General features: G+C 44.0%; 1 protein-coding gene across 1 annotated transcript; it reads right to left on the bottom strand.

The window, feature by feature from the left end:
- Positions 1 to 13136: 13136 nt before the first annotated feature.
- LOC143031434 (uncharacterized) lies at positions 13137 to 21843 on the bottom strand. Its single transcript, XM_076195237.1, has 2 exons — positions 21623 to 21843; positions 13137 to 16451 (listed from the first exon to the last, which is right to left on the bottom strand). The coding sequence occupies exon 2, from the start codon at positions 16217 to 16219 to the stop codon at positions 15179 to 15181; it is 1041 nt and encodes a 346-aa protein (XP_076051352.1). The 5' UTR covers positions 16220 to 16451; positions 21623 to 21843; the 3' UTR covers positions 13137 to 15178.
- Positions 21844 to 25982: the final 4139 nt, after the last annotated feature.

The raw sequence follows: 25982 nt of genomic DNA, 5'->3' as shown, positions 1-25982 counted from the left end.
CCATCATGCAGGGGCATAGTCTTGAGCGTTATGAATTGTTTATAGATGATTATTCAAGTTTCTTTTCGTTGTCCAAAGTCAGTCTTCGTGACGGTTTTTGATAGGTTTATTTTCTTGTTTTGAATTTTACTGTCAGGTCTTTGATATATGGGATATCATACGAGTATCAAATGTTAGGTACAGATTTTTTTTTTTTTTTTGAAAGGTTTGGGCATTTGATTTTACTATAGGGTGCTCTTTTGGGGTCATGGTTGTCTGGAGTTTGTGTTGTCTGTAGTGAACAATTGTGGTAAATTGAGATTACTTGTATTATTGCATTATTCTTATTTTGCTATATACTTGGAAGTGGTGTGTAAGAATTGTATACTGGTGCTGTAGATGCCTTACATATGCGATTCTCATATGTTTATACTCTGTAATATGTTTAGATGCTATACAGCACCTGTTAGTATTGTTTATCTAATTGAATCCTATGTATACGTTTTTTGTTTTTGTTAAAGTACTTATACCACGACGTCTATATTCGCTTGTTTGTGTTTACATCGATTTGCTAATAAAATAACAAAGCTTTGTCCCCGCTTTTGGATTTTAATCCTCAGCTACACCGCAACAACAACATTACTGATGATTTCTGGGGTGATGTTTCCATTATGTTATTATTTAGCCATTTTTCCAGTTTGTTGAAGTAGAATTAGATGTTCTTTGTTGCTGTTCTGTATCTATATATACCTGCTTCACTTCCTGTTATACTATCTGGGACTGAAAGAATAGAGGAGTAAAATGAAATAAATGAAAGGTTCAATCAATAACAAAAAACAAGTTGTAGGAAGATCCTAATCGAAAAAAATAAACATAGAAAAGAAAAGAAAAAATCACAATGTGCGAAAGAAGAAAGGATGAACGAAGAAACTGGAGAAAACTGTGTGTGAATGATTTGTATTTACCGTAGGACCCCACAAATACACCCTTTGTGATGCTGCTTTCTCTCCCCCAGGAGGTAATCATGAGATGACATAGTATGTGTTGACTCACAGCGGCGATGGCCACACAGGCAATTGTGGTTTAGCCAAACAGATCCCGTACTGGTATCATTTTGATGCCAGTACAACTCTTTTGTCTTCAGATTTTGTTAGGTTAATTTCTAGGGGCTTGGCAAGTATAGATTTGTAATATCTAACAATTTCTGCCAGTGACGACAACTGTGGTTCTTTTCAGTAAGTGATTAACAATTAATTCTATAGGTTGGCATCTGGTCAACCTTTGTTCTCTATTATTTAGGCACAGTTGGAGGTTCCATAAATAGCCATCTCCGCTTTTGAGCACACTGCCCTCATCAGTTCAAATTTGATGTTTATAGACAAGTCAGCAACTGCCAACTTCATACAAATTTTAATTGACCTATTCTGGCTGTGGTACTGTAACTAGTGAGCTGTTACTGGGTTAGTGACACAGGGAGAGATTGACAGTCGGTTTAGGTGAGGCACTTTATTGAAAGGACACTGGAATACACACATAGACGCATGTTGGCAGGCCCGAGTCTGAAAAGATACTGCGACTTGCGACTTGCAAAGACCACCCGCTTGCGCGGGATCGGTTTTTGTGGGAGGGGAAGAATGTCTGTAAGGAAATGAAAAGATAGTAGTGTATAAAAGAGGGCTATTGCCACCGGGTGATTAAGCGAGCGATCGGGGGCTGTTGGTGGTCGTGGCTCGGGAGAAATGGACAGGGAACTCGGACGGCGGCGCCGACGCCGGGATTAAAATCACCAAGAGTTCAGAAAATGGTAGGAGGCGTAGTATTAGAGAAAGGTGGAAAAACGGAAATATCTTTGTGGGAGGTAAACTGAAATGAGAAGCTGTAGTATAAGAGAAAGTTAGAAAGGAAACGAATTTTAGTCAAAGAAAAAGCAAGTGTAGATGTTTGTGCGTGGGTCGTGGCTATGTTCGTGAGAGGTGTATGTATGTATCTTACGGGAAGTGAGTAGAGTTCAATTCCCGCGTGTAGAGCGCGTTCCTGTTTAGCCCCAGGTAAGGCCTGAGATTTTCCTGTTTTTTCCCAGGTTGGGTTTGAGAGTCTGTAGAGTTAATCCAGTGGCGGTGCGAGAGGGGGGGGGGGCAGGAGGGCGGGTGTTGTATTATCTTTCTCCTTCCAATCACAACTCTGAAAGCAGAGAATTACGTGCCTGGGAATTGTGTGTAAATGTCAGAAGTGTAAACCTGGTCGCCAGCGTCAGCGAAGAGGCCAGCGCGTGGGTGCGGGCCGGTTGGACAGTGAGGCTCCCCAATTCCTCCCTGTCGACCAGCCGGCGATCAGATAAGGGTTCTGAGTTGGGTTGGGCCTCTGCTAAGCCAGCGTGCAAGTGTGCGTGTGCCTCTTTTCTTCCAAGCATTACTCTGAAAACAGAGAATTGCGTGACTTGGGAAACGTGTGTATTTGTCTTGGTGTAAACCCGCCTGCCGACGTCAACGAAGAGGTCGGCCTGTGCCAGACCGGCAGCAGCAAAGGAGATATATCTCCTCGCCACCGCCGGGCGGCGAAGATTGCTGGGCGCTTGTTGAGTGAGCTGGAGTGGAGAGACGTCCGACCTCTAGGAGCGCTGAGTTGATTCTGACCCTGACCTGACCTGACCTGACCTGAAAAGTAGTGTCCCTCTAGCCGGGACAGGGTTGCCGGGCGTAGCCCGGAATTGGGTTTTTGGTTGCCTACAAAGATATTTCTCACATGAGTATTATGGGCGTAGCCCAAACATACAAGCTCTGACGCATAAGGCTAGTTGTCCTTACATTTTCTCCTAAGAGGCTGCTCACCCACATCCTACGACTATACACCTATGCCTCAATATCTTCTTGTGGGGAACTCTATTCACCACAGTGCCACTGGAAAATGCCTATATCAATCGCTTGCTAACCACTATATCGCTGATATTTTTCCAAATCCAAATGTGATTTGAGGAAAAGGATCTATTCTCATAGCGTGAGTCCTTATGACATGATACATAGCAGCAGTGTTTACTGACTGGCATTTTGAAAAGTTAAATAAAGTTAGATTCCGTCAAAATAGCCGATAAATGTGGATACTTTTCACAAAAAAATGAATAGTGTAGCGAGACGTACAGATTCGTTCGTTGGCATGGGATTTCCTGTGCCCAATAAATTGTGTCGTCATACCGATGGGGGTTTTCTATGTTTAGGAACGTGCGGATTACTGTTGAATCGCTCGAAAAATACTAGAGAAATTTAATACAACCCATGCATTTTGCACATATAGTATGGCTGTTCCATATCCGTCACGAAGACAGAGTTGATTACAGCCTCTTGAATTTCCATCGTTTATCCTCCAAAGATTCAAAGAACTGATGATTAAGAAAAACTTTTTTATCTATTTATTTATTTTCTATTTGTTTATTATCTATTTGTCTATTTATTTATCTATTTATTGGTTTGTTTATCTATTCATCTATTTTTATTAGTGGGTGTGCTGGTATGGACATAGTTACAACTCAATTCTTTGGCTGCAAAGTGTTGCCACAATCCCGCCAAAATAAACTACATACATAAGATTGAAATGGTTCAGTAAACCACCACATATCTATATGAATTACGTCACCAACAGTGAGAGAGATATTGGTAGTACAGAACAACGAGAAGTAGAAAAATCGAGGCCACGGGACGATATTCATGGATGATGCTAACCTTCGCGGACGGGCTAAGTGATGTCGGCCGACTGCTGTTCTGTCCACGGTGGCCGGGAGTGGGGTGCGCACTTCTTTCGGCCGACGTGCCACGGCCGCAGACAGTGGCGGAGCACACCGCGGACGGGATAAGTGATATCGGCCGACTGCTGTTGTCTGTCCACGGTATCCGGGGGTGGGGTACCCACTTCTTTCGGCTGACACGCCCCGGCCGCGGACCTTGGCGGAGCACACCGCGGACGGGGTAAGTGATGTTGGCCGACTGCTGTTTGTCTATCCTCGGTGTCCGGGGGTGGGGTGCCCACTTCTTTCGGCCGACGTGCCCCGGCCCGGCCCGTCCCCAGCCGCGGACCGTTGCGGAGCTCCCCGCGGACGGGCTAAGTGATGTTGGCCGACTGCTGTTGTCTGTCCACGGTGGCCGGGGGTGGGGTGCCCAATTCTTGTGGCCGACATGCCTCGGCTGCGGACCGTGGCGGAGCACACCGCGGACGGCCTAAGTGATGTCGGCCGACTGCTATTGTCTGTCCACGGTGTCCGGTGGTGGGATGTCCACTTCTTTCGGCCGATGTGCCCCGGCCCGGCCCGGCCCGTCCCCGGACCATGGTGGAGCACCCCGCGGACGAGCTAAGTGATGTCGGCCGACTGCTGTTGTCTGTCCACGGTGGCTGAGGGTGGGTTGGGTACCCACTTCTTTCGGCCGACGTACCCCGGCCCAGCCGGCCGGACGACTGCTGTTGTCTGTCCACGGTGTCCGGGGGTGGGGTGCCCACTTCTTTCGGCCGACGGCTAAGATAATGAGGTCAAATGTTAACTTCCTACTCATAACACCCCTTAATCTTTGTCTTGAAGTTACCCATGTCTCGCAAGTCATGTTTCCTTTTCATTGTATGCAACTGTACCTAATAAGGCGCCATGAAGCAAGTACTCACAAGGCAATATCATCTTTATTCTTTATCAACCGAAAAACAAAATTATAAAACCGGGTTGGGTACTCGGTAACAGACATCATGGATTCTGCAATATTGCTCTGTCACCACATTAGCCATCAGTACGGTACGACAACAACACCCCCACCAATAACACCTTCCTGTGTTACGGAAATGACATCTATAACTTAAATTGTACTAGGATATTAGTAATGATCTGTCATACTGTATATGTCTCATTGGTTTCTTTACTGCTCTTAGACTCAAGCATGATCCTGCTGAACACCAAGTCTCAAAGCAGTCTTGCTCCCCAATGAAAATAAATATCTGTCTTTGCCTCCTGCACTCTCCGTACGCAAGAAAGAAAGGAAAATAGGATAATGTCAAACAAACAACTTCTTGACAAAATAAATGAGGCTCAATTCAAGTGCCAAGTTTCTGGTCATTGCTGTTGTTGACGGTGGCCGTGGGTGGGGTGCCCACTTCTTTCGGCCGACGTGCCTCGGCCCGTCCCGTCCCGTCCCGGCCGCAGACCATGGCGGAGCTCTCCGTAGACGGGCTAAGTGATGTCGTCCGACTGTAAGAGGCCGGTAGTTGTACGAATGGAAATGAGCCTGCCTGCTCGCCTGCTGTTTTGATAACATTGAGGTGACGCTATGTCTATGTAAACATACCGACGGTGGTGACTGTTTTATAATCGATGATGTAATCAAAACTCTGTAAGCGCAGGTTAGCTTCGTTTGACTAATGCTGACGTAAACGATTTTGCTAGTGGGATTGCAATGACTTTCCGGATTGGTGCAAGGTGGAGAAGGAGAGAAAAACTATTGGTGCATGAATTCCAAGTCACGCCCATAAGGAGTGACATTTATTTGAAAAGTCACCGGAGATTGGATTAGAAAAATTAGTGACGTCAGACGAAGGTAGCTTAGCGTAGGATACGGGATCTCGTCAGAGGATCAAGAGACGATCTAGAGAGACGATCTAGGGAGACGATCGAGAGAGACGATGTAGAGACGAGAGAAAGAGATCCTGAGTGTAACCAGAAGGTGAAATTACAGTGAAAGAAGAAAGAAAATTCACCACCCTTTTATTAACCCAAAGGACGAGAGAACTAGGCACGGGGCCTAGAAAATAGTGAGACTACAGGAAATACAAGGCATTGGGCCTACTGCTTAAGAGGAACTTGAATATTTAGTGAAACTCACGTAAAGAAGGCAAGGGGCCTTGAGACGAGTGGTATTACAAGTCAATTATACGTGTAATAGTCGACGACCGACAGCGGTGGTGACAGTGGTGACAAAGGGTGGTGAAACCGACTGCTTTGTCTATCCTCGGTGGCCAAGGGTGGTGTGCCTACTTCTTTCGGCCGACATGCCCGGCCCGGCCCGTCCCGTCCCGTCCCGTCCCGTCCAGGCCGCGGACCGTGGTGGAGCACCCCGCGGAAGGGGTAAGTGATGTCGGCTGGGGGTGGGGTGCCCAATTCTTTCGGCCGACGTGCCCCGGCCCGGCCCGGCCCGTTCCGTCCCGGCCGCGGACGGGCTAAATGATGTCGCCAGACTGCTGTTGTCTGTCCATGGTGGCCAGGGGTGGGGTCCCCACTTCTTTCGCCGACGTGCCCCGGCCGCGGACTGTGGTGGAGCATCCCTTCGGACGGGCTAAGTGATGTAGGCCGACTTCTGTTGTCTGTCCACGGTGGCCTAGGATGGGGTGCCCACTACTTTCTTCCCGGCCCGTCCCGGACGCTGACTTTTGCAGAGCACCCGGCTCGGACGGGGTAAGTGATGTCGGCCAACTGCTGTTTGTCTGTCCACGGTGGTCGGGGGTGGGGTGCCCAATTCTTTCGGCCGATGTGCCACGGCCCAGCCCGGCCCGTCCCGGCCGCGGACCGTTGCGGAGCACCCTGCGGACGGGCTAACTGATGTCGTCCGACTGCTGTTGTCTGTCCACGGTGTCCGGGGGTGGGAGGGGTGTCCACGTCTTTCGGCCGACGTGCCCGGCCCGGCCCGTTACGGAGCTCACCGCGGACGGGCTAAGTGATGTCGCCCGACTGCTTTTGTCTGTCCACGGTGGCCGAGGGTGGATGGGGTGCCCACTTCGTTCGTCCGACATGCCCCGGCCGCGAACTGTGGCGGAGCACCCCTTCGGACGGCCTAAGCAATGTCGTCAGACTGCTGTTGTCTGTCCACGGTGGCCGGGGATGGGGTGCCCACTACTTTCATCCCGGTCCGTCCCGGACATTGACCGTTACGGAGCACCCCGCGCGGACGGGGTAAGTGATGTCGGCCGACTGCTGTTAGTCTGTTCACGGTGGCCGGGGGTGGGGTGCCCATTTCTTTCGACCGACGTGCCCCGACCCGGCCCAGCCCGGCCCGTCCTAGCCGCGTACCGTTGCGGAGCACACCGTGGACGGGCTAAGTGATGTCGGCCGACTGCTGTTGTCTGTCCACGGTGTCCGGGGGTGGGTTGGGTACCCACTTCTTTCGGCCGACGTGCCCCGACCACGGACCTCGGCAAAGCACCCCTTCGGACGGGCCAAGTGATGTCGGCCTACTGCTGTTGTCTGTCCACGGTGGCCCGGGGTGGGGTGCCCACTTCTTTCGGCCGGCGTGCCCCGGCCGTGGACCATGGCGAAGCACACACCCGGACGGGCTAAGTGATGTCGGCCGACTGCTGTTGACTGTCTATAGTGGCCGGGGTTGGGGTGCCCAATACTTTTGGCCAACGTGCCCCCGGCCCGTCCCGTCCCGTCCCATCCCGTCCCGTCCCGGTCTCGGCCCGTGGCGGAGCATCCCGCTGACGGGGTAAGTGATGTTGGCCGACTGCTTTTGTCTACGGTGGTCGGTGTGTGTGTGTGTATGTGTGCATGTGTGTGTGTGTGTTTGTGTGTGTGTGTGTGTGTGTTTGTGTGTGTTTGTGTGTGTGTGTCTGTGTGTGAGTGAGTGAGTGTGTGTGTTTGTGTATTTCCTTAGTTGCATTTACCTAGCTGTATTGTACAGGAAGGGGAGTTATACTTGTGGTCACCTGCCTGTCTTTGTATCTTGCATCATCTATTTTGTTGATAAGTGGTGCAGACCGACTGCTGGCTGCCATACGGTGGCCAGGGGCTGCCCGCGGAGCTTGTAGCTCGAATACTCTTGACAGGACTTCGGAATTCCAACTCCTCAAATGATTCCTTGGCAAGGCCGCGTACCGGCACCGGTCCCTGCGGACCACCACTTTGAGTAGCACTGGTGTAGACCGATTGCTGGTCTACGTCACGGTGGCGGGGCGGGCCCCTAGACTCCGCCGTGAGCGAGAACTCCCGAATGAGCTAAGTCATGTTGAGCGAGTGCTTGGTGACGGTGGCGGGCACACCTCGAAAGTTGGCGGAAGGCCGGCAAGGTGGCGTGGGAGTGGATCAAAGGCGAATTTCCCCTTCATATGAGGTCGGCAAGGAAAATCCGGGACCCGACACCCGCAACTCTGGCATCTCGCGGAGGTCTAGGTCTCGAGCATCAGGAGCAGCAGCAAGCAGCAAGCAGGAAGGCGCGGCAGCATGAACGGTGGTGGAGAAATCGGGTGGTGGACGGGAAACCAGGAGTAGGAGTAGATAGAGGAAGGGGAACTGCCTGGCTGTACGTACACACGGTCCAGTCCCGTACGCAAGAAAGGAAAATAGGATATGTTACTGCCGGTTGCAGTAATCTCCAAAGAATACTTAGCCAATTTTCATTCTCCTTTAGGCCCCATGCCTTGTCCTTCACTCAAAGCTTGAGGGGTGAATTAAATGAGGTTGATTTTTTATCTTCTTTTTTATCTACTTGGTTTTGTGAGCTACACCCAGAGAGTCCCCCTTGGGATCCCTCTACAATACGTCAAGCAACCTTCCTTCTGACGTCACTATTTCATTTATCCAATATCCTTTTACTTCTCAAACAAGTGCCACTCCTTAAGGGCGTGACTTTACCTCCCTGCGCCAATAATTTTTCTCCTCCTCCACCTTTTTCTTCAATCAGAGAGTCTGTTATACTGTTTCAAACGATATTACGTAAGCATTATGTCGCAACGGAAATGGCTTTTACGTTTACATTTTTTGCTACATCAGCATTGTTTACAAATCAGTCACATCAGCACCTCTCGATATCTCAAGTTTACAAACACCAGACGGCAACTCTGCCATTCTTCAATTATAGTTTATGTGCTATTTTGTGTTGTTGCTTTTTCATCTCTTGTGAATACTCCCGCATATGTTCCCTAACTCTTTGGTGAATACTTTGAAAAGTATTTATACTATTTGAGATGTAATCATCTATATTATACACAGGTTTCTGATCTGGAGTCAAAATTTCATATGGAAAAGTTTTGTCTTCCCCAAAAATTATAAAATGAGGTGTATCCCCTATTGCTATATCAATTTGGTTGTTCAGAGTACATTTAACACAAGGAATCCAGGTATCCCAGGTTATACTATGAGGACTTATACTTCTAAGACATGTAATAATTTTCTTACCTAACCTTTCTACAACTCCATTACTTTGTGGATGATTCACTAAGATATTGACTTTCTTGATCTTAAATAAACTACATAATTTTCCCAAGATTTTCTTATAAAATTCAGTTCCATTACCCGAAACTAAGATCTTAGGTGTAGTGAAATTACAGATTATCTGATCATATATTACTAAGCAATAGTTTCAGCTTTCTTATTTGGAATGGGTTGTAAAATACAAAATCTTGAAAAATAATCAATGGCAACAAATACAAAAGTCCATTAGTCAAATGAAATTCCTCTATCTTTGGTAGTTTTGGAGGATTTCATCTTGGGTTCATCAAATATTTGACTAATGAATCGCATGTCTGTTCTCTTACTAGCATTTCCTCATCTAAAGTTACTAACTCCTCTATACTGCAAACAAAATTAATCAACCCAGTCATTGGTTGACTAATATTTCTAGAAAGTGCATCTGCCGCAACATTCTTTCTACCCGGAATATATTCAAATTGAACTTCATAGCACTGAAGTATCGCAAACCATCTAGCAAGTCTGCCCCTAAGATTCTTATGCTTAAATAAGTTCTGAATAGCTATATGATCAGTCCAAACTCTGATTGGATATCCTAGTATCATATCCCTAAAACTTTCTAAAGAATATATTACTGCTAAAGTTTCTCTTTCTGTTATAGGGTAGTTTCTCTCTGCATTACTACAAAGTCTTGAAGTGTAAGCTATTGGTTTCCAAGTTCCATTTTTCTCTTGTATCAATATGCCTCCTAATCCTATGTCAGATGCATCAGTGTAAAGAATGAATTCTTTTTCATAGTCCGGAAATATTAGAATGGGTGAACTCGTGAGTTTATCTTTCAACTTGTCAAAAGCTTGCTGTTGTGTAGGTCCCCATATGAACTTTGAATCCTTCCTCAACAAAGAATATAATGGATTAGCAATGTCAGCATATTGTTGAATGAATTTTCTATAATATCCTGTCAATCCCAAAAAGCTCCTAACCTTGTCTACATTGGTTGGAACTGGAAAATTCTTCACTGCCGCAACTTTTGAATTCACTGTACTAAGTCCATGTCTATCTATCTTATGTCCTAAGTAAATGACACTGTCTTGCAAGAACTTACATTTTTCAAGTTTTACTTTTAACCCAGCTTCTCCTAGTCTTGAGAATATCAAATCTAATTTCTTAAAGTGCTCAACTGCTGTCTGAAAAAACTATTAAAATGTTATCTAGAAATACACTGGCAGTGTTTCCTAACAATCCATCTAGAATTGTATTCATTAATCTCATGTAAGTTAATGGACTATTACATAACCCAAATGGCATTCGCTTGAACTCATAATGTCCCGTTGGAGTAGAAAATGCTGTGAACTCTCTTGAGTCTTCATGCAACTCTATTTGCCGAAAAGCTGATTTGATATATATTGTGCTAAAATACCTATTCTCAGTTCCCAAACTTCTTAAAATGTCACCGATTACAGGTAATGGTATTCTGTCACGAATGGTGTGCTTATTCAATTCCCTATAATCAATAACTGGGCGCATAGTACCATCTCATTTTGGTACCAAAATCAAAGGAAAGTTCCACTCACTTTTACTATGTTCAATAATATCCTGCGATAACATTTTAGTGACCAGTTTATCTACTACCGCTAATTTAGAGTGAGGAGCTCTAAAGGCTGGTATGTAGATAGGCTGTGTTCCTGGTTTTAATTAAATATGATGTTTTAGAATAGTTGTTTTGCCTAAGGCGTCTCCCGGCAAAGCAATTGCTTTATTGTGCTTCACAAGCAAAGCAACTAAACTTTCAAGCAACTCAGGGCAATTTGTAGGCTCTAATAGATGTTTGTATTTCTTTCTTAATAAATTTCTTCTTGAACTGAACAGATTGATAAAATTAGTAATTCTATCTCCTCACTATTCTCATTTAAAATCTTAATGGGTTTTGTACACACCTGAAAACATCCTATTTGTGCACCTTTCCTTAAAACTATATCTTTATTCACAGTGTTAATTACTAATACTTCTACTCTGTTGTTATTTGACTTATAAATCCCTTTGTCCCACTTCAAACCTTTTAATCTAATTGATTCTGGGACCGTAACTATTTCAGAGTCTACACTGACTCCTTTCAAATACACTTCTAACTTGTTATTTGCTCTGGGGTGCAATAACGTCGACTTTATTACACCACCATCTACAATTTGCAAAGCTTTAGTAGTTGATAATTTAGTAATTTTTAGGATTTCCTGAACATCTGAGTTAGGTTCACAAGTTGCTTTACTTTCTGTTGGTCTGGACCGCTTGGCCTCGTTATCTAAAATAGAAATGTTATCTAGGTATTCATTGATTCCTGTCACTGGTCTTAAGTCTGGTTGATTTAAAAATGGGATTAACTGTGACTTCACTAAAATCCCTAAGTCAGCAGAACATATTACCATGCTTTCTTTTCTCATAGTTGCAAATCCTATCAATAAGTCTCCTGGAAAAACAGATTCTTCTACAACTATCACTGGAATGTGCAAATGTTCATTTGTATAGATAACTTCTAGCTCAACCTTACCAAATGTTTTTAACTGATTTCCAGTTACTCCTTCCAATGAGTAACGGATTGGTTCCAATATTTTCACTTCTGGTTTCAAGTGGTTTAAAACTTTACTTGTAATTACATCAACTACAGATCCTATTTCAATAAATATTTGAATAGGCTTATTGAACACTCTACCGGCAATGAGAGGTCCTATTGAAGTTCTTCCAATAGTAATTATCAGTTTGTCAGTTTCTTTCACCTTTTATTCCCATATTTAACACAATACCGTCTATCGGTATATATGTGGGGAGTTCTAAAATATTGATTTATTCTGTGTCTGGGGGTTTTCCTCTTTACTCTGGGTATACACGAAAATTGCTATATTCATGAGTTCTATGGCCTATTCTATTATGATACATACAGAATAGTGGGTTTCTACACATATACTCATTATGACCTTCATATTTACAATTTCTACAAATAATTCCATAAAAACAGTCATGTGCTTCGTGTCCCCAGGTATTACAATTAAAACATAGGGTTCTAGCATCCCTGGATGGACTTCTAACATTCCGTCTATGTCCTACTTCTGTTTTCTTAAACTCTCTGGAGTTCCTATGTTAGCCCACTGTCATTCCATATGGGTTTATTATTGTGGTCTCACTGTAACCTTGAAGGAGATCATCGACTTCTCCTAAACTTATATTTGACTTAAGATCTTTATAGAGCTTTTCTGCCGTTAAATCATCAAAATTTTTGGCTAACAATCCAAATGTGATCAGTTTAATTACCTGAGAAATTTTTATTTTGTCACTAGATCTTTCTATCCAGTCTGAATCTTTCAAGATAGAATTCATGTCTTTTGACCATCTATCTAATCTAGCTAAGTATTCTGTGTCTGTTTCACTTGTTCTAACTTCTTTGATCATTTTTACCAAAGACCTGATAGGATCCTGGTCACATTTGGACATAAAATGTTTAATAAATGATTTCTTGTAAGCTTCATATTGGTTGATATCTTCCATTTACCGGAAATTAATGATAAACCTATCCCTCCCATTCACAGGGTCTATATTCTCTTTTAAAATTTCTATTTTCATTTTCTATCAAATTAAGGAACTTGTTTACCCCTAATGTATTTGCTTCCCCAGTAAATTTGGGAATATTAATATTTGAGGTATAAACCTCATGCCTCAACACATTTGAATTAGTAGTCATACCTTCAGTTGACTGCCTCGCTTACGTACGTCACTTCGACGTCTCACCTCGTCGTTCGTCAGCTTCGTCGGTCACTGCTTTGAAGATCTTCAAGGTGATCTTCATTCCTCTCGCAGTCGATCGTCCCGTCAGACCTCGTCCTTGAAACCAACACACGCTTGGTTGATGTACTCCCGTAGACTTATCTTGCACCACTTGACTCCCCAGTCTGATTTGCACCAGTCTTATAATCTCTTCGTAGGTGTGTTTAACACTCAGTTCATCCCACCGCTGCCACCACTGTCACCCCCGTCTAAGCTGTCCCCGTTTCCGTAATTCTCTAGAATTGTTCTTCCAATTGGTTCTTAAGGCCCCATGCCTTTTTTCCTTCTTTAAGCTTGAGGGGTGAATAAAATGAGGGTGTATTTTAAAGATGCTTCTTGGTTTTGTGATATACACCCCGAGAGTCCCACTATAACCTTCTACATTACGTCAAGCCACATTCGTTCTGACATCACTCTTTCATTCATCCAATAGTCTTTTACTTCTCAAACAAGTGCCACACTTTAAGGGCGTGACATTTCCTCTCTGCACCAATAATTTTCTCCTCCTCCACCTTTTTCTCCAATCAGACAGGCTGTTATACTGTTTCAAACGATACCACCACGTAAGCATTATGTCGCAACGGAAATGGCTTGAACGCTTACATTTTTTGCTTCCTAAGCGATATTACAACAGTCACCTCCGTTTAACAACAATATTGTAAAACATCAGGCGACACTCTCCTTCAACCTGCAACTCAGCATTTTGTTATATATACAAGGCGCGAGTAAGAGCGTGGATAACTAAGCCTTTCCTGTCGGCCATTGTATCATAACATCCTACTAAAAAGAATATAAATGTTTCCTTCCTGTCCTCCTACCCCTCGATCTACTCAAATTATCCACCTCTATCTACCGGCCTCTTACACCGGGGGTGGGGTGCCCACTTCTTGCGGCCGACATGCCCCGGCCGCGAACCGTGGCAGATCACACCGTGGATGGGCTAAGTGATTTCGACCGACTGCTGTTGTCTGTCCACGGTGGCCGGGGGTGGGGTGCTCACTTCTTTCGGCCGACGTGCCCCGGCCCGGCCCGGCCCAGCCCGGCGCGGCCCGGCCTGGCCCGTCCCCGGCCGCAAACCGTGGCGGAGCACCCCGCGGACGGGTTAAGTGATGTCGGCCGACTGCTGTTGTCTGTCCACGGTGGCCGGGGGTGGAGTGCCCACTTCTTTCGGCCGACGTGCCCCGGCCCGGCCGGCCGACTTCTGTTGTCTGTCCACGGTGGCTGAGGGTAGGGTGCCAACTTCTTTCGGCCGACGTGCCTCGGACCGTCCCGTCCCGTCCCGGCCGCGGACCATGGCGAAGCTCCCCGTGGACGGGCTAAGTGATGTCGTCCGACTGCTGTTGTCTGTCCTCGGTGGCCGGGGATGGGGTGCCCACTTCTTTCGGCCGACGTACCACGGCCGCGGACTGTGGCGGAGCACCCCTTCGTACGGGCCAAGTGATGTAGGCCGACTTCTGTTGTCTGTCCACGGTGGCCCGGGGTGGGGTGCCCACTACTTTCGTCCCGGCCCGTCCCGGACGCTGACCTTTGCGGAGCACTCGGCTCGGACGAGGTAAGTGATGTCGGCCAACTGCTGTTTGTCTGTCCACGGTGGTCGGGGTGGGGTGCCCAATTTTTTCGGCCGGCGTACCCCGGCCCCGCCATTCCCGGCCGCGGACCGTTGCGGAGCACCCCGCGGACGGGCTAAGTGATCCTAGGATGAAATTGATGGATGGGGTGTAAGGGAAATTACAAAAGAGAGGAATATCTGTGGAGGAAGGGCGGGAGAAGACAAAAGATAGGGGTGAATGGAGAAGGGTTGTAGTTCAACATGTAAAAGAAGCCACGAGACATGGAAACTTACTCGATCTATTGATCACTAGCCGCGAAAGCATGATAACCGATGTACAAGTCTGTGAAGCTATTGCAAATAGAGCTCACGTCAGTCATGCCTCGCCCTACCCGCCGCTACGCTCGCTCCCAAAGAGGGGGGGGGGTCACGCAACTCCAGCTCGGCCTTTATACTCGCTGTAATTGGCAAGCACAATTCGCAAAGACTTTGTATATGTCCTCTCGGGGGATTCCTACATTTTCATTCTTCTGGAATGGCTTCTCTTCAGCGTGGGTGGTCATGTGATGTTTGAGAACACCCTTTTGTGAGGAAGCTGAATCACACATGTCACACTGGAATGGCTTCTCTCCTGTGTGGGTCATGTGATATTTGAGATCACCCTTCTAAATAAAAGTGGAATCACACATGTCACATTAGAATGGCTTCTCTCCCGTGTGGGTCATCACGTGACGTCTGAGATTACCCTTGTGTGAGAAAGCAGAATCACACAAGTCACACTGAAATGGCTTCTCTCCTGTGTGGGTCATCATGTGAAGTTTGATAGCACCCTTATATGAGAAAGCGGAATCACACAAGTCACACTGGAAAGGCTTCTCTCCTGTGTGGGTAATCATGTGACGATTGAGATCACCCTTTTGGGAAAAAGCAGAATCGCACAGGTCACACTGGAATGGCTTCTCTCCTGTGTGGGTCATTATGTGACGATTGAGATCGTACTTTTGGGGGAAACTAGAATCGCACATGCCACACTGAAATGGCTTCTCTCCTGTGTGGGTCATCATATGATGTTTGAGATTACGCTTTTGTGAGAAAGCAGAATCACACATGTCACACTGGAACGGCTTCTCTCCTGTGTGGGTCATCATGTGACGTTTGAGACTCCACTTTTCTAAGAAAGCAGAATCACACATGTCACACTGGAACGGGTTCTCTCCTGTGTGGGTCATCATGTGACTTTTGAGATCACGCTTTTGGGAGAAAGCAGAATCACACAGGTCACACTGGAAAGGCTTCTCTCCTGTGTGGGTCATCATGTGACGTTTGAGGTGACCATTATGTGAGAAAGCGGAATCACATTTGTCACACTGGAATGGCTTCTCTCCTGTGTGGGTCATCATGTGATGTTTGTGATGACTCTTTTGGGAGAAAGTAGAATCACACATGTCACACTGGAATGGCTTCTCTCCTGTGTGGGTCATCATGTGACGTTTGAGATTACGCTTTTGTGAGAAAGCGGAATCACACGTGTCACACTGGAATGGCTTCTCTCCTGTGTGGGTCCTCATGTGACATTTGAGATGACTCTTTCTTGAGAAAGAAGAATCACACATGCCACAATGAAACGGCTTCTCTCCTGTGTGGGTCATCATGTGACGTTTGAGGTAAACTCTTTGGGAGAAAGCAGAATCACACATGCCACAATGGAATGGCTTCTCTCCTGTGTGGGTCATCATGTGATGTTTGATATTACGCTTTATGAGAAAGCAGAATCACACAAGTCACACTGGAAAGGCTTCTCTACTATGTGGGTCATCATGTGATATATGTGACAACCTTTTGCATAATATAGGTCACATTAGAACGGATTTCTCTCCTGTGTGGGTCATCACTTGATGTTTAAGATGCCTTGTGATATATCTGAGCTATAGATGCCACATCGGGTTTTCTTTGTTGATAGTTACCTTTCTGAAAAAATTGAGATTAACTTTTTGAGATATGTAATAGTAGGACTGTTGCCTAAAAACACATAGTAAAATCGATTATCAAAATGGTCAACTGGTCATTATAGCGGTGTTTGCTTTGTTAGTCTAATTGTGGGTTGAAATTCTATACTTCTCTCCTACCCAAAGGAGTAACTATTAATTGCTTACGATGCACTTCGTAGTGGGACTTTCACCTACATGGAGGGTGGGGGGTGAGGTTAGGGTAGACTCAACCCTGTCCCTCAATCAAACAGTACTAAAACAAACTTTTAAAATTATCTTATCGAGTAACGGTTTATGTCTATAGTAATTGCATGTCTGGCACGAGAGAATGTAAACACTGAACACGTTTGATACGTCACCTTATTTATATCTACGAATTTGGCAGCGGCGTTCGGAACTAATGAAGAACTAGGCCAATTAAAGCAACCTTTAACGTAGAGGCACACTACTTGCTTTGCTGTCAAAGTCTTGCATACTCCACATAGGGAGAGTTTTGCAGATGGCTTTTTGGGCTAATGGCAAACAAAAAGGAAGACAAAACGTCCCGCCAAGCTTTCTCCTATGTTAAGAAGGGCCACAAGGGTGGCAACAGTGGTGACAGTGGCGGCAGCGAAGGAAAGGACGCAAATCCCCATGCTGGTACGAGAACGATCTAGTGAAGGATAGGGACGACTACAAGGAAAAGGATGAGTTGCTGACGTGCGCGCCCATATGTGTTGAGTTGAAGAGAAGGAGTCTATTCAAATCGACATCATCAACAGAGAAGGTAGAAACTCGCATGTATTATACTTGTAATTATAATAGTTAGAATGACCACGGAATTTCCCCGTCAAGAGGTTATTACCTCGCAGTCAATACAATAGGGGTAAATTGATTCATTAATATAATTGATATACTCATAGTGACAAAAAACATAATTGATGAAAGGAAAAAGGTAGAAATGATGAAAGAAAATGTAGATCCTGAGAAGGGTAGGGGAGACATAGGGGAGATTATCTTTTACAAGGTTATCAAGATAGTAAAGCAAATATTCTATATATCATGACAATAATGCAACAACAAAGAAACTAGGAAAATTAGGAGTGATTACAGAAACAGAGGATTTTAAAATAGAGTTAGAAGCACCTCAAGGAATGCTAGACTGAGTGCCATAATTGTAGGAAACTGGGACAGCATGGGTGTTATTATGAGATTATTTGCAGGAACTGAAAATATGAGTCATGATGAATATCATTGTAGAAACCCAACTTTCTGTTTGTATCACAATTGAGTAGGACACAGAACACAGGATTGAAGAGGAACACCCAGAAATAGGAGTAAAAACCCAAGAAGACACAAAATAAAACAACACTACAAAGCTAACCTTAGAGGGACAGACATTATAGGGTACTGAAAAGGGATGAAAAAGAGAACAACACAGGAGATTTTTTTTTTCTCATTTACTATAACAATTGGAAGGACTTCTGCAGGACCCATCATTGTGAGTAGATTTATTCAAAAGACCTATTCAAATATTTATTGATACAGGATCTGTAGTAAATGTTATAACCAGGCTTTTTTCCCCTTTCAAGGGAGGTAGCCAAAAAGAAAAAAGCATAAATTCATTCACACCCATTCCATCCCTAAATACACTCCACACTCCTCCACCCTCCCTCTTATCTTAGCACCTCCTGGATGACGGGTCATCCCTGCACCTTGTCCACTGCCCTGAGTCACAAGCAGTGTCGCAAGACAGCACATCCACAGCAAGGCCGCTTCATTAAATTGGCGACCCCCCCCTCTCCATCCCCCCATGCATAAAAGGAGAAGACGGGGAGAAATCCCTTCGGGCTGTGTCAAATTTTGTTCACACATACTACCTCACCCCCCATCCCTTCGCCCATTCCACCTCATGCATCACAACATCATCCATATACAACCATTCTCCATTCACCCTCTCCCATGTGTACTTATGCTTGACTTTCTTCTGAAACACTGTATTTGCTATCATCAACTCTCTTTCTAGACACATTTCCACCATCAACTCTCCACTACAATTCTTTCCTGGAACTCCACATTTCCTAACCACTCCATCAATTGGACCATTTCCTACCCTAGCATTATGGTCTCCCAGTACTACTACATTGACATTTCTCCCTAAGTCCTCTATGCACTCATTTAAATCTATCCAAAAGGCCTCCCTTTCTTCTACACTCTTCTCATTGCCAGGTCCATATGCACTTACAAAGACCCACATCTCCTTTCCCAGTTTCACCTTCATCCACATTATCCTTGAAGAAACCTCCTTCCACTCCACTACACGTTTACCTATCTCTTCACTTACTAGAATAGCCACCCCTTCCCTCCCTCGCCCTCTCTTCACTCCTGATAACCTTCCACTTACACTCCCAAACTTACACTCACCCTTCCCTTTCACTTTAGTTTCACTCAAAGCCAACACATCCATCTTTCTTCTCACAAACATACTACCTATCTCTCCCCTTTTACTCTCATCTGTACCACATCCACGCGCATTAAAAGACCCAAACCTTAGGGTGCTGGTCCGAAAACTCCCAGACCCTCTTATGCCTTTGCTTCTTTGTTCAGGAATGTCCCCTGTGGGGCTACAAAGAGAAGGATGCCTAGTCCCACTCCCCATCCCTTCCTTCTCGCCTCTTACGATCCAAGTGAAAATACTTGGTGGCAGTATTCTTTTCCCCCACAGCAGAAAATAAATACTCAGAGAATTGGTACAGGACAGCAGCAAGGGGTTGGGGGACAGCATAACGGAGGGACAGTCGTAGTATAAAAGTGTCATCATTTCTCTATGAAGAGTTTTGCTCTATCATAGACAAAATGATGTGTGGCTCTGGTCCGTAGGGGCGCCCCATATAGACCCTAAAGTATCAACTGCATGCTACTTTGCCACAATAACAAGCAGCCAATACCCCAGACGGGGACATTAAAACCATACAAAAATCAAATGGATATATAGTATGATAACAAGAATATATCAAAATTTTTTTAACCATTAGAATTGTCTGATTAGAATTGAAGTCTTAAATCAGAGTATGACCAAAGTAATATAAAGCCATCATGCACAGTATGAAAAGTGGAACAACTACTATTCTATTCTTCATTTTATTATTATTTTATTATTGTTATTATTATTATTTTTGTTGGAAAATAATACCTCCTCTGTATGGACACTAATTAATTCCCTAATAAGGGAAGACAATAATGTGGCCAATAATTGCACAGGATGCAACCTGCCAACCTACATAGAAACGTCAGAGATGGGCATAAAAGAATTTTCAAAAAAGTCTCCCAAGATCAAATGAGGAATTCTTTGCAGGTATCAGTTTCAACATCTGATCAATTTGGAACATCAACAATTTAACGTCATCAACTTAATCTATTTTAATTTTATATGCAGTTTTCCATTTCTGCGTTAGGAAATAAAATAGAAGTGCAAAATATGCAATTGTGTTTTTATACGGGGATTACCTTTGTCTTGTGGCATTTTGTACATAATGCCTGACTTTAGAAAATATCACCTTACTGGTTTACAAGAGCTTCACGCAATGAACTTGAGGTAAATTAGGTGAAAAAATAATGTATTACATTATCCAAAGTCACGCTACACTTAAGGATGTAAATCCCAATATCCACAAAACACCCAACAAGCTATTAGACTTGATTTTTTTTTTTACAACAGTTTTCCTGTTGATTTCATTAAATCGGGTGTTCTGTTTCAATCAGAAAACACTTGTTTGTACCAACCCCAACCCCCATACCAGTCATGTCTGGGGACTGCATTGGGAAATAAGTATTTAGAATTAAGGAGGAGTGCAAAGACAGTGATTAATGAGAGAAACAAGGACAACATTGTTCAAATAAACAATAAAACAAGCATTTTTCTCCAGTTCTGACCATACCTAAGATTAGAGAACACAATCACAGAAGGGTTCACTATTCTTTAAAAGATTATTGGGTTCGTTATTCTTTACATTAGTATAATCAGGTTTGCTGTTTTTGATATAGATATGTTGGGTTCGCTAATCTTGACATTATCTGAATTAGGGAATACTGTGGGTTGGGTTAGGTTATGTTGGGATAGCCATTCTTTAGATGAGGATCATTGGGGTCAATGTTCTTGACATGATCCATACATTATTTTCCAACAGTTTTCCTGTTGATTTGATCAAATTGGGTGTTCCATTTCAATTGGAAATCACTTGTTTGTACTAAACCCCCCACCCCCATCTGGGGACTGCATTGGAAAATAAGTATTGCGATTTAGAGAAGCATGCAAAGCCAGTGATTAATGAAAGAAATTACAACACTGTTCAAATAAACGATAAATCAAGCATAGTACTCTCCTATTCTGACCATATCTAACCTCCCCAGTCCCTCTCTCCCTTATGGCAAATAGAATTTTCAATGGCATTTGTTTGATTTGTTTCTTGTATTCGATATGAGATAATTTAATACAAGATAATTTTCTTTCTCTTCCATACATATTCTTTTACAATAATGTATAGTTATGATTCTACATAATTCTAAGTATTCACAAATATGTTTGCTAGTCTTCAACCCTTCCCTATATCATCTACCAGCCCATGTTTAGATACAGTAAATTCATAGTAATATCAGCAACGATTTTCAAAACACTAAGACAAGCATCTTTAGTTACCAACAATTAGGTTTGGTTACACTATGTTAAATCTCAAGGCTGCAATTCTTACCTGTATTGCAACTAGCTTTATCATTCTGAGTATTTTCAACCCCAGATATAAGGAGTACCACAAATCAACAGTAACATCAGCGGTGATTGGAACAGACTAGCATGCATCTTCACATATACCTAATTCTACACCTAGGTCAAAAATCTTATTCAGTACTTGGAATTGTTCTAAAACATCAGCATATACTGTTAACTACTTCCTAGTTCTTAAGGGGCTATTGTTATTTGACAGCCCCCTCTACAATTTTTGAAACGCTGGCTTTCTTTCAACAGAACAAGACCTAATTTGATCTCATTACTAACCTACAGCATTCTAAAGTATCCAACACCTAGACAGCTACAGCCATAATGGCCTGCAACTTCCAGGCATCAAACTAATCATGTAGGCTCTGTCTGGCAAACGCCTACAATAATCTTTCCCTTACCTGTGTGGTTTCCTTCTTTGCTTACAATTTTCGTGAAACAAAAGTCTTAACTATTTCAAACATTCTTGCAAATGTACAAAGGCACTTTTAGATATGTTTTGACATGGTTTACCTCTACTTAACGAAAATATTTGTAATCATAAGCTCTATCAAGGGGTAACTAATCTGCTTTGGTTTCATAATCCAGAAATCCACCTCCTTACGATCTGACCGTTCACAAGCTGTGGGGTACTTAAAAGTTCTGCTCAATGTAGGAAGTAGTGGTGAGATGATAGCGGTACTGGTGCTCTTTTGTTTTTACCAGGATTGGGCATGTGTGAAATAGATGTCTTGCTTACAGGCATATTTAAGCTGTTTAAGAACATCGGTTATGATAATGATGTGAAGATATGTGGAGTTTGATTGCTAATGTAGGATTTGTTGGATATTGTTCCTAGCCTATATCAATATACTTAACACTGCTGATTGAAGAACTGGATAACAATCTGTTACGTAGAGATGTGTATGCACCTTGACTTGCACTGGAAAAACGAAGAGGGTGACGTGATCTAATATATATTGAAACGGGTCAAGATTATCATTTAGACAGCAGGGCAGTACTCATAGTAATGGCCTCTTGCAGTCTCCTCCGGTCTTCGGGGAGCCGTGTCGACGATTGTTTTTCCTCCTCTCAGGGCGATAGTGTTATTACACTCTAGGACAGTGGTTCTCAACCAGGGGGGAAATTTGGATGTTTCAGGGGGGAAATTCTAGTCTGTAATTAAAATTCTGGAAATTATCAGAAGATACTTAGAAAATACACTCAAACCTCGAATTTCCGTACAAATAGAGACCGAGACAGGTCCGGAAATAGAAAAGTCCGGAAATTGGTAACACTGGTAAGTGGTAATGGTGGGTGGAAGTATCTTGACTGGTAGCTGGATACCTGCAAATGCGCAAATGCTGTGTTAGTGTTAGCGTTCTTATTCAATACAATTTAATGTTAGGTGTGTTAGTGCATTTGAAAAATAAACTAGTAAATAGTCTCAGTGTGTTTTAACTGTTCTTTCTCTCATACACATGTAGGGGTAAATCTGGATGGTTGAATTGGGTACAGGGGGAAATGACAGAGAATAGGTTGGGAACCACTGCTCTAGGAGGTAGTGAAGGAGGGAGGGGTTGGTCATACCGCAGTAGTCTCTTTCCTGCCGTCCGTTCTACTACTTTCACTCAGCAACCAGAGTCTTGTGAATCTGACGTTATATAGGATGCAAGCGAGGGAACGGGGACTGACCGCTCTACCATGTGATTTGCAAAGTTCCATGTTAGTTACAACAGTGAAGCCAATAAAGGCTTTCGTCTAACTCTAATATTCTTCGCGGGTGGGGTCGGGAGCTGCGTGAAAAGATATGACAGTCGCCTTCACTACTGAGTAACTGCTATCAGACTGCAACCCCTTTTTGTATATAATCATGAATCACTGAAATATTTATGAATTTTCTTTTAATATACTGATTTCTGATTTAGAATTGTGATATCCATAAATCACATCATCCTTAGCGCATATCAATAATCATTATGAAATTAACAAAATGTTGGAAGGTGTCCTCTTGCATGTGTAGTGACGCAGCCACAGGCGGTCACACACTTCCCATAGTTGGCAAGAGGTGAATATGAGCTAGCCAATCAGGAGCCAGCAAATGGTTCTCGAGCGGCTAGCGACCTCTCTTGCCAACTACGCTGAGCCGCGAGCGACCCTTAAATAGGGCAGCGGCGGCTAGTCAGGACAGAATGGTAATAGCCACGGCAGCAGCAACAACATCTCGTCCAGTCTTGTAGCAGTTCCATCGAGCCTCGCCGTCATCAGCCGCCACCGCCTCTGACGTTAGGCTCACCGTCCAGCTACGACTGATCAGATCCACTAACCAGTGGCTATTACTTGTGGTTTTACCAAAGAGATTAGAATAAGAGACCAAAGTGAATTTCATTTTCCCTGGCTTGTTCGAACCAAACCACTACACATGTAATAAAATGACAATGGCGGAAAATGTGGGAAACTGTCCCTATACTTGTGTGAGGATGCCGGCATCTGCGTCATGGTTATATTCATTTTGCAGTTGTGGCCGAGTGACTCCAAAACTCTGTGAATTGGCCTGCTGACCATATTTTCTGTGGTTATAGCAGTCATAGTGGAAGAGAACGAGCAATACTGCTGTATAACGTGAGTATGGTGATGCATCATCGCGTATCAGGCAGCTGATGCTTCCCGCGATAATTTGACTCGTACCAAAGAGGTTAGAAAAGTACCACAAAATTTCACATTTTAAAATTGTTTTAATATAACTCTTTTTAAAACATCATGCATACATACAACATAAGAACAAAGGAGACTGAAAGAGACCATAAGGCCTACACTAGGCAGCTCCGAACAAACCATCACATTTTTTATTTGATATAGTACATACAAGAAATACAGGCGTATATGTCAAAAGCGAAAATCTCGATATAATAGGAATTACCGTGACATGGCTAAATGATGGAGAGTTTCAAACTGAATTTAATATTGCGGGATTTAAACACTTTCATCAAGATATAGTCACAAGAAAGTTGGGGTGTTCTATTATACGTTAGGAGCAATGTCAATACTTCTGTTTTAAAGTGAAACAGGATGCATATGACAGTTTGTGGGTTGAACTAATCCAAACAAATGAACAAAAATGAATGTAGGTGCAATATATAGGCCAAAGACATTATCATTAGCAGACGACAAGCTGTTGTTTCAAGAGCTGTCTAGTTTCTGCAACCGGGACTTTATTCATAATGGGTGATTTCAATTGTATTAGCATTGATTGGATGACCCTACACGGCCATATAGGTAGTCGCTTGATGGATTTTCTCGCTGACGAATATCTAGTTCAACATGTTAACATGATAACCGATGTACAAGTCTGTGAAGCTATTGCAAATAGCGCTCACGTCAGTCGCGCCTCACCCTACCCTCCGCAGCGCTCGCTCCCAAAGGAGGGCGGGGGGGGGGTCTTACAACTTGAGCTAGGCCTTTATACTCGCTGTAGTTGGCAAGCAGAGTTCGCAAAGACCTTGTGCATGTCCTCCCGGGGGATTCCTACATTTTCATTCTTCTGGACAGTAGATTATAACTAACAGAAGAGAGTCGCCATATCCACAAAGCGAGGATTACCAGGACGGCGACGGTGGTAGCACTTACATCTATGTTTTCATGCATACTACTCTAGCTGTATACCGCTTCCTCCAAGCTATAACTGATCGCCATACCATTACTCAACCTTGACAACGGCTTCGTCCGTCCCTCGTATGTCGTCACACATCCTAATTGTCCCAATCCCCGTCTCTTACGATCTAAGTGGGAATACTTGGCGGCAGCATTCTGTCCCCCACCACAGGGTAGGCGAAAAAAAAGGAAATGAACATTCAGAGAAGTGGAACAGGATAGACAGACAGTAACAAGAGTGGGGTTGGGGGAGAGCATAACGGAGGGACAGTCGCAGTATAATAAAAGTGTCATCATTTCTCTGTGAAAAGAGTCCTCCTCCATAACAGACAAAATGATGTGTGACTCTGATCCATAGGGGCGCCCCACAGAGACCCTAGAGTATCAACTGCATGCTACTTTATCACAATAACGTCCAGCCAATACCCCCAGATCGGTATTCCGAATTATATTTCCGGTGTTATGGGATTATTCAAACTCTCCCAGTTTCTCCTTTAAGAAATACTGAAGTTGTTGGTCACTCCCCAATATAAAACTTTGTCTTCACTGAAGAGTAGATAACCAAGCTGGGGACGCGCCATCCTTTCCCGCTAAAACCTGGAGGATGTGGTAGGGGTGACATAACAGGGTGATACCGTTGGTATGGGAACGAATTATCACCTGTGACATTTGAAAGCATCTCGAGAGAAAGCTGTATCGCACAAGTCATACAAGAAAGTCTTCTCCCCTGCGCTCGTTACCATATGCTATTAGATACTGCTCCTTCAAGCTGTTGGAAAGGCATTTTTTCGGAATGGGTCATCACGTGCTATTTCAAATCATCTTTATATCAGAAAGCTTCATCCCACAGGACACACTGTAAAAGCCTTAACCATGTGTGGATCATCTTGTGATATTTGAGAACAGTTTTTCGTGAAAAATATTTATTGCACTGGTCACACTGCAATGGGTTCTCTCCTGTATGGGTAATCATGTGACGTTTGAGAAGACCCTTACGTGAAAAAAAACTTTATTGCACAGGCCACACGGGAATGTCTTCTCTTTAGCGCGGGTAGTCATGTGCTGTTTGAGAACTCCCTTTTGTGAGAAAGCTGAATCACACATGTCACACTACAATGGATTCTCTCCTGT

Source organism: Oratosquilla oratoria, chromosome 12 (assembly GCF_046742065.1).
Source record: "Oratosquilla oratoria isolate Oo_2021 chromosome 12, ASM4674206v1, whole genome shotgun sequence".
NCBI lineage: Eukaryota > Metazoa > Arthropoda > Malacostraca > Stomatopoda > Squillidae > Oratosquilla > Oratosquilla oratoria.
Note: the sequence above shows the minus strand (reverse complement) of the source record. Positions and strands in the feature narration are given on the sequence as shown.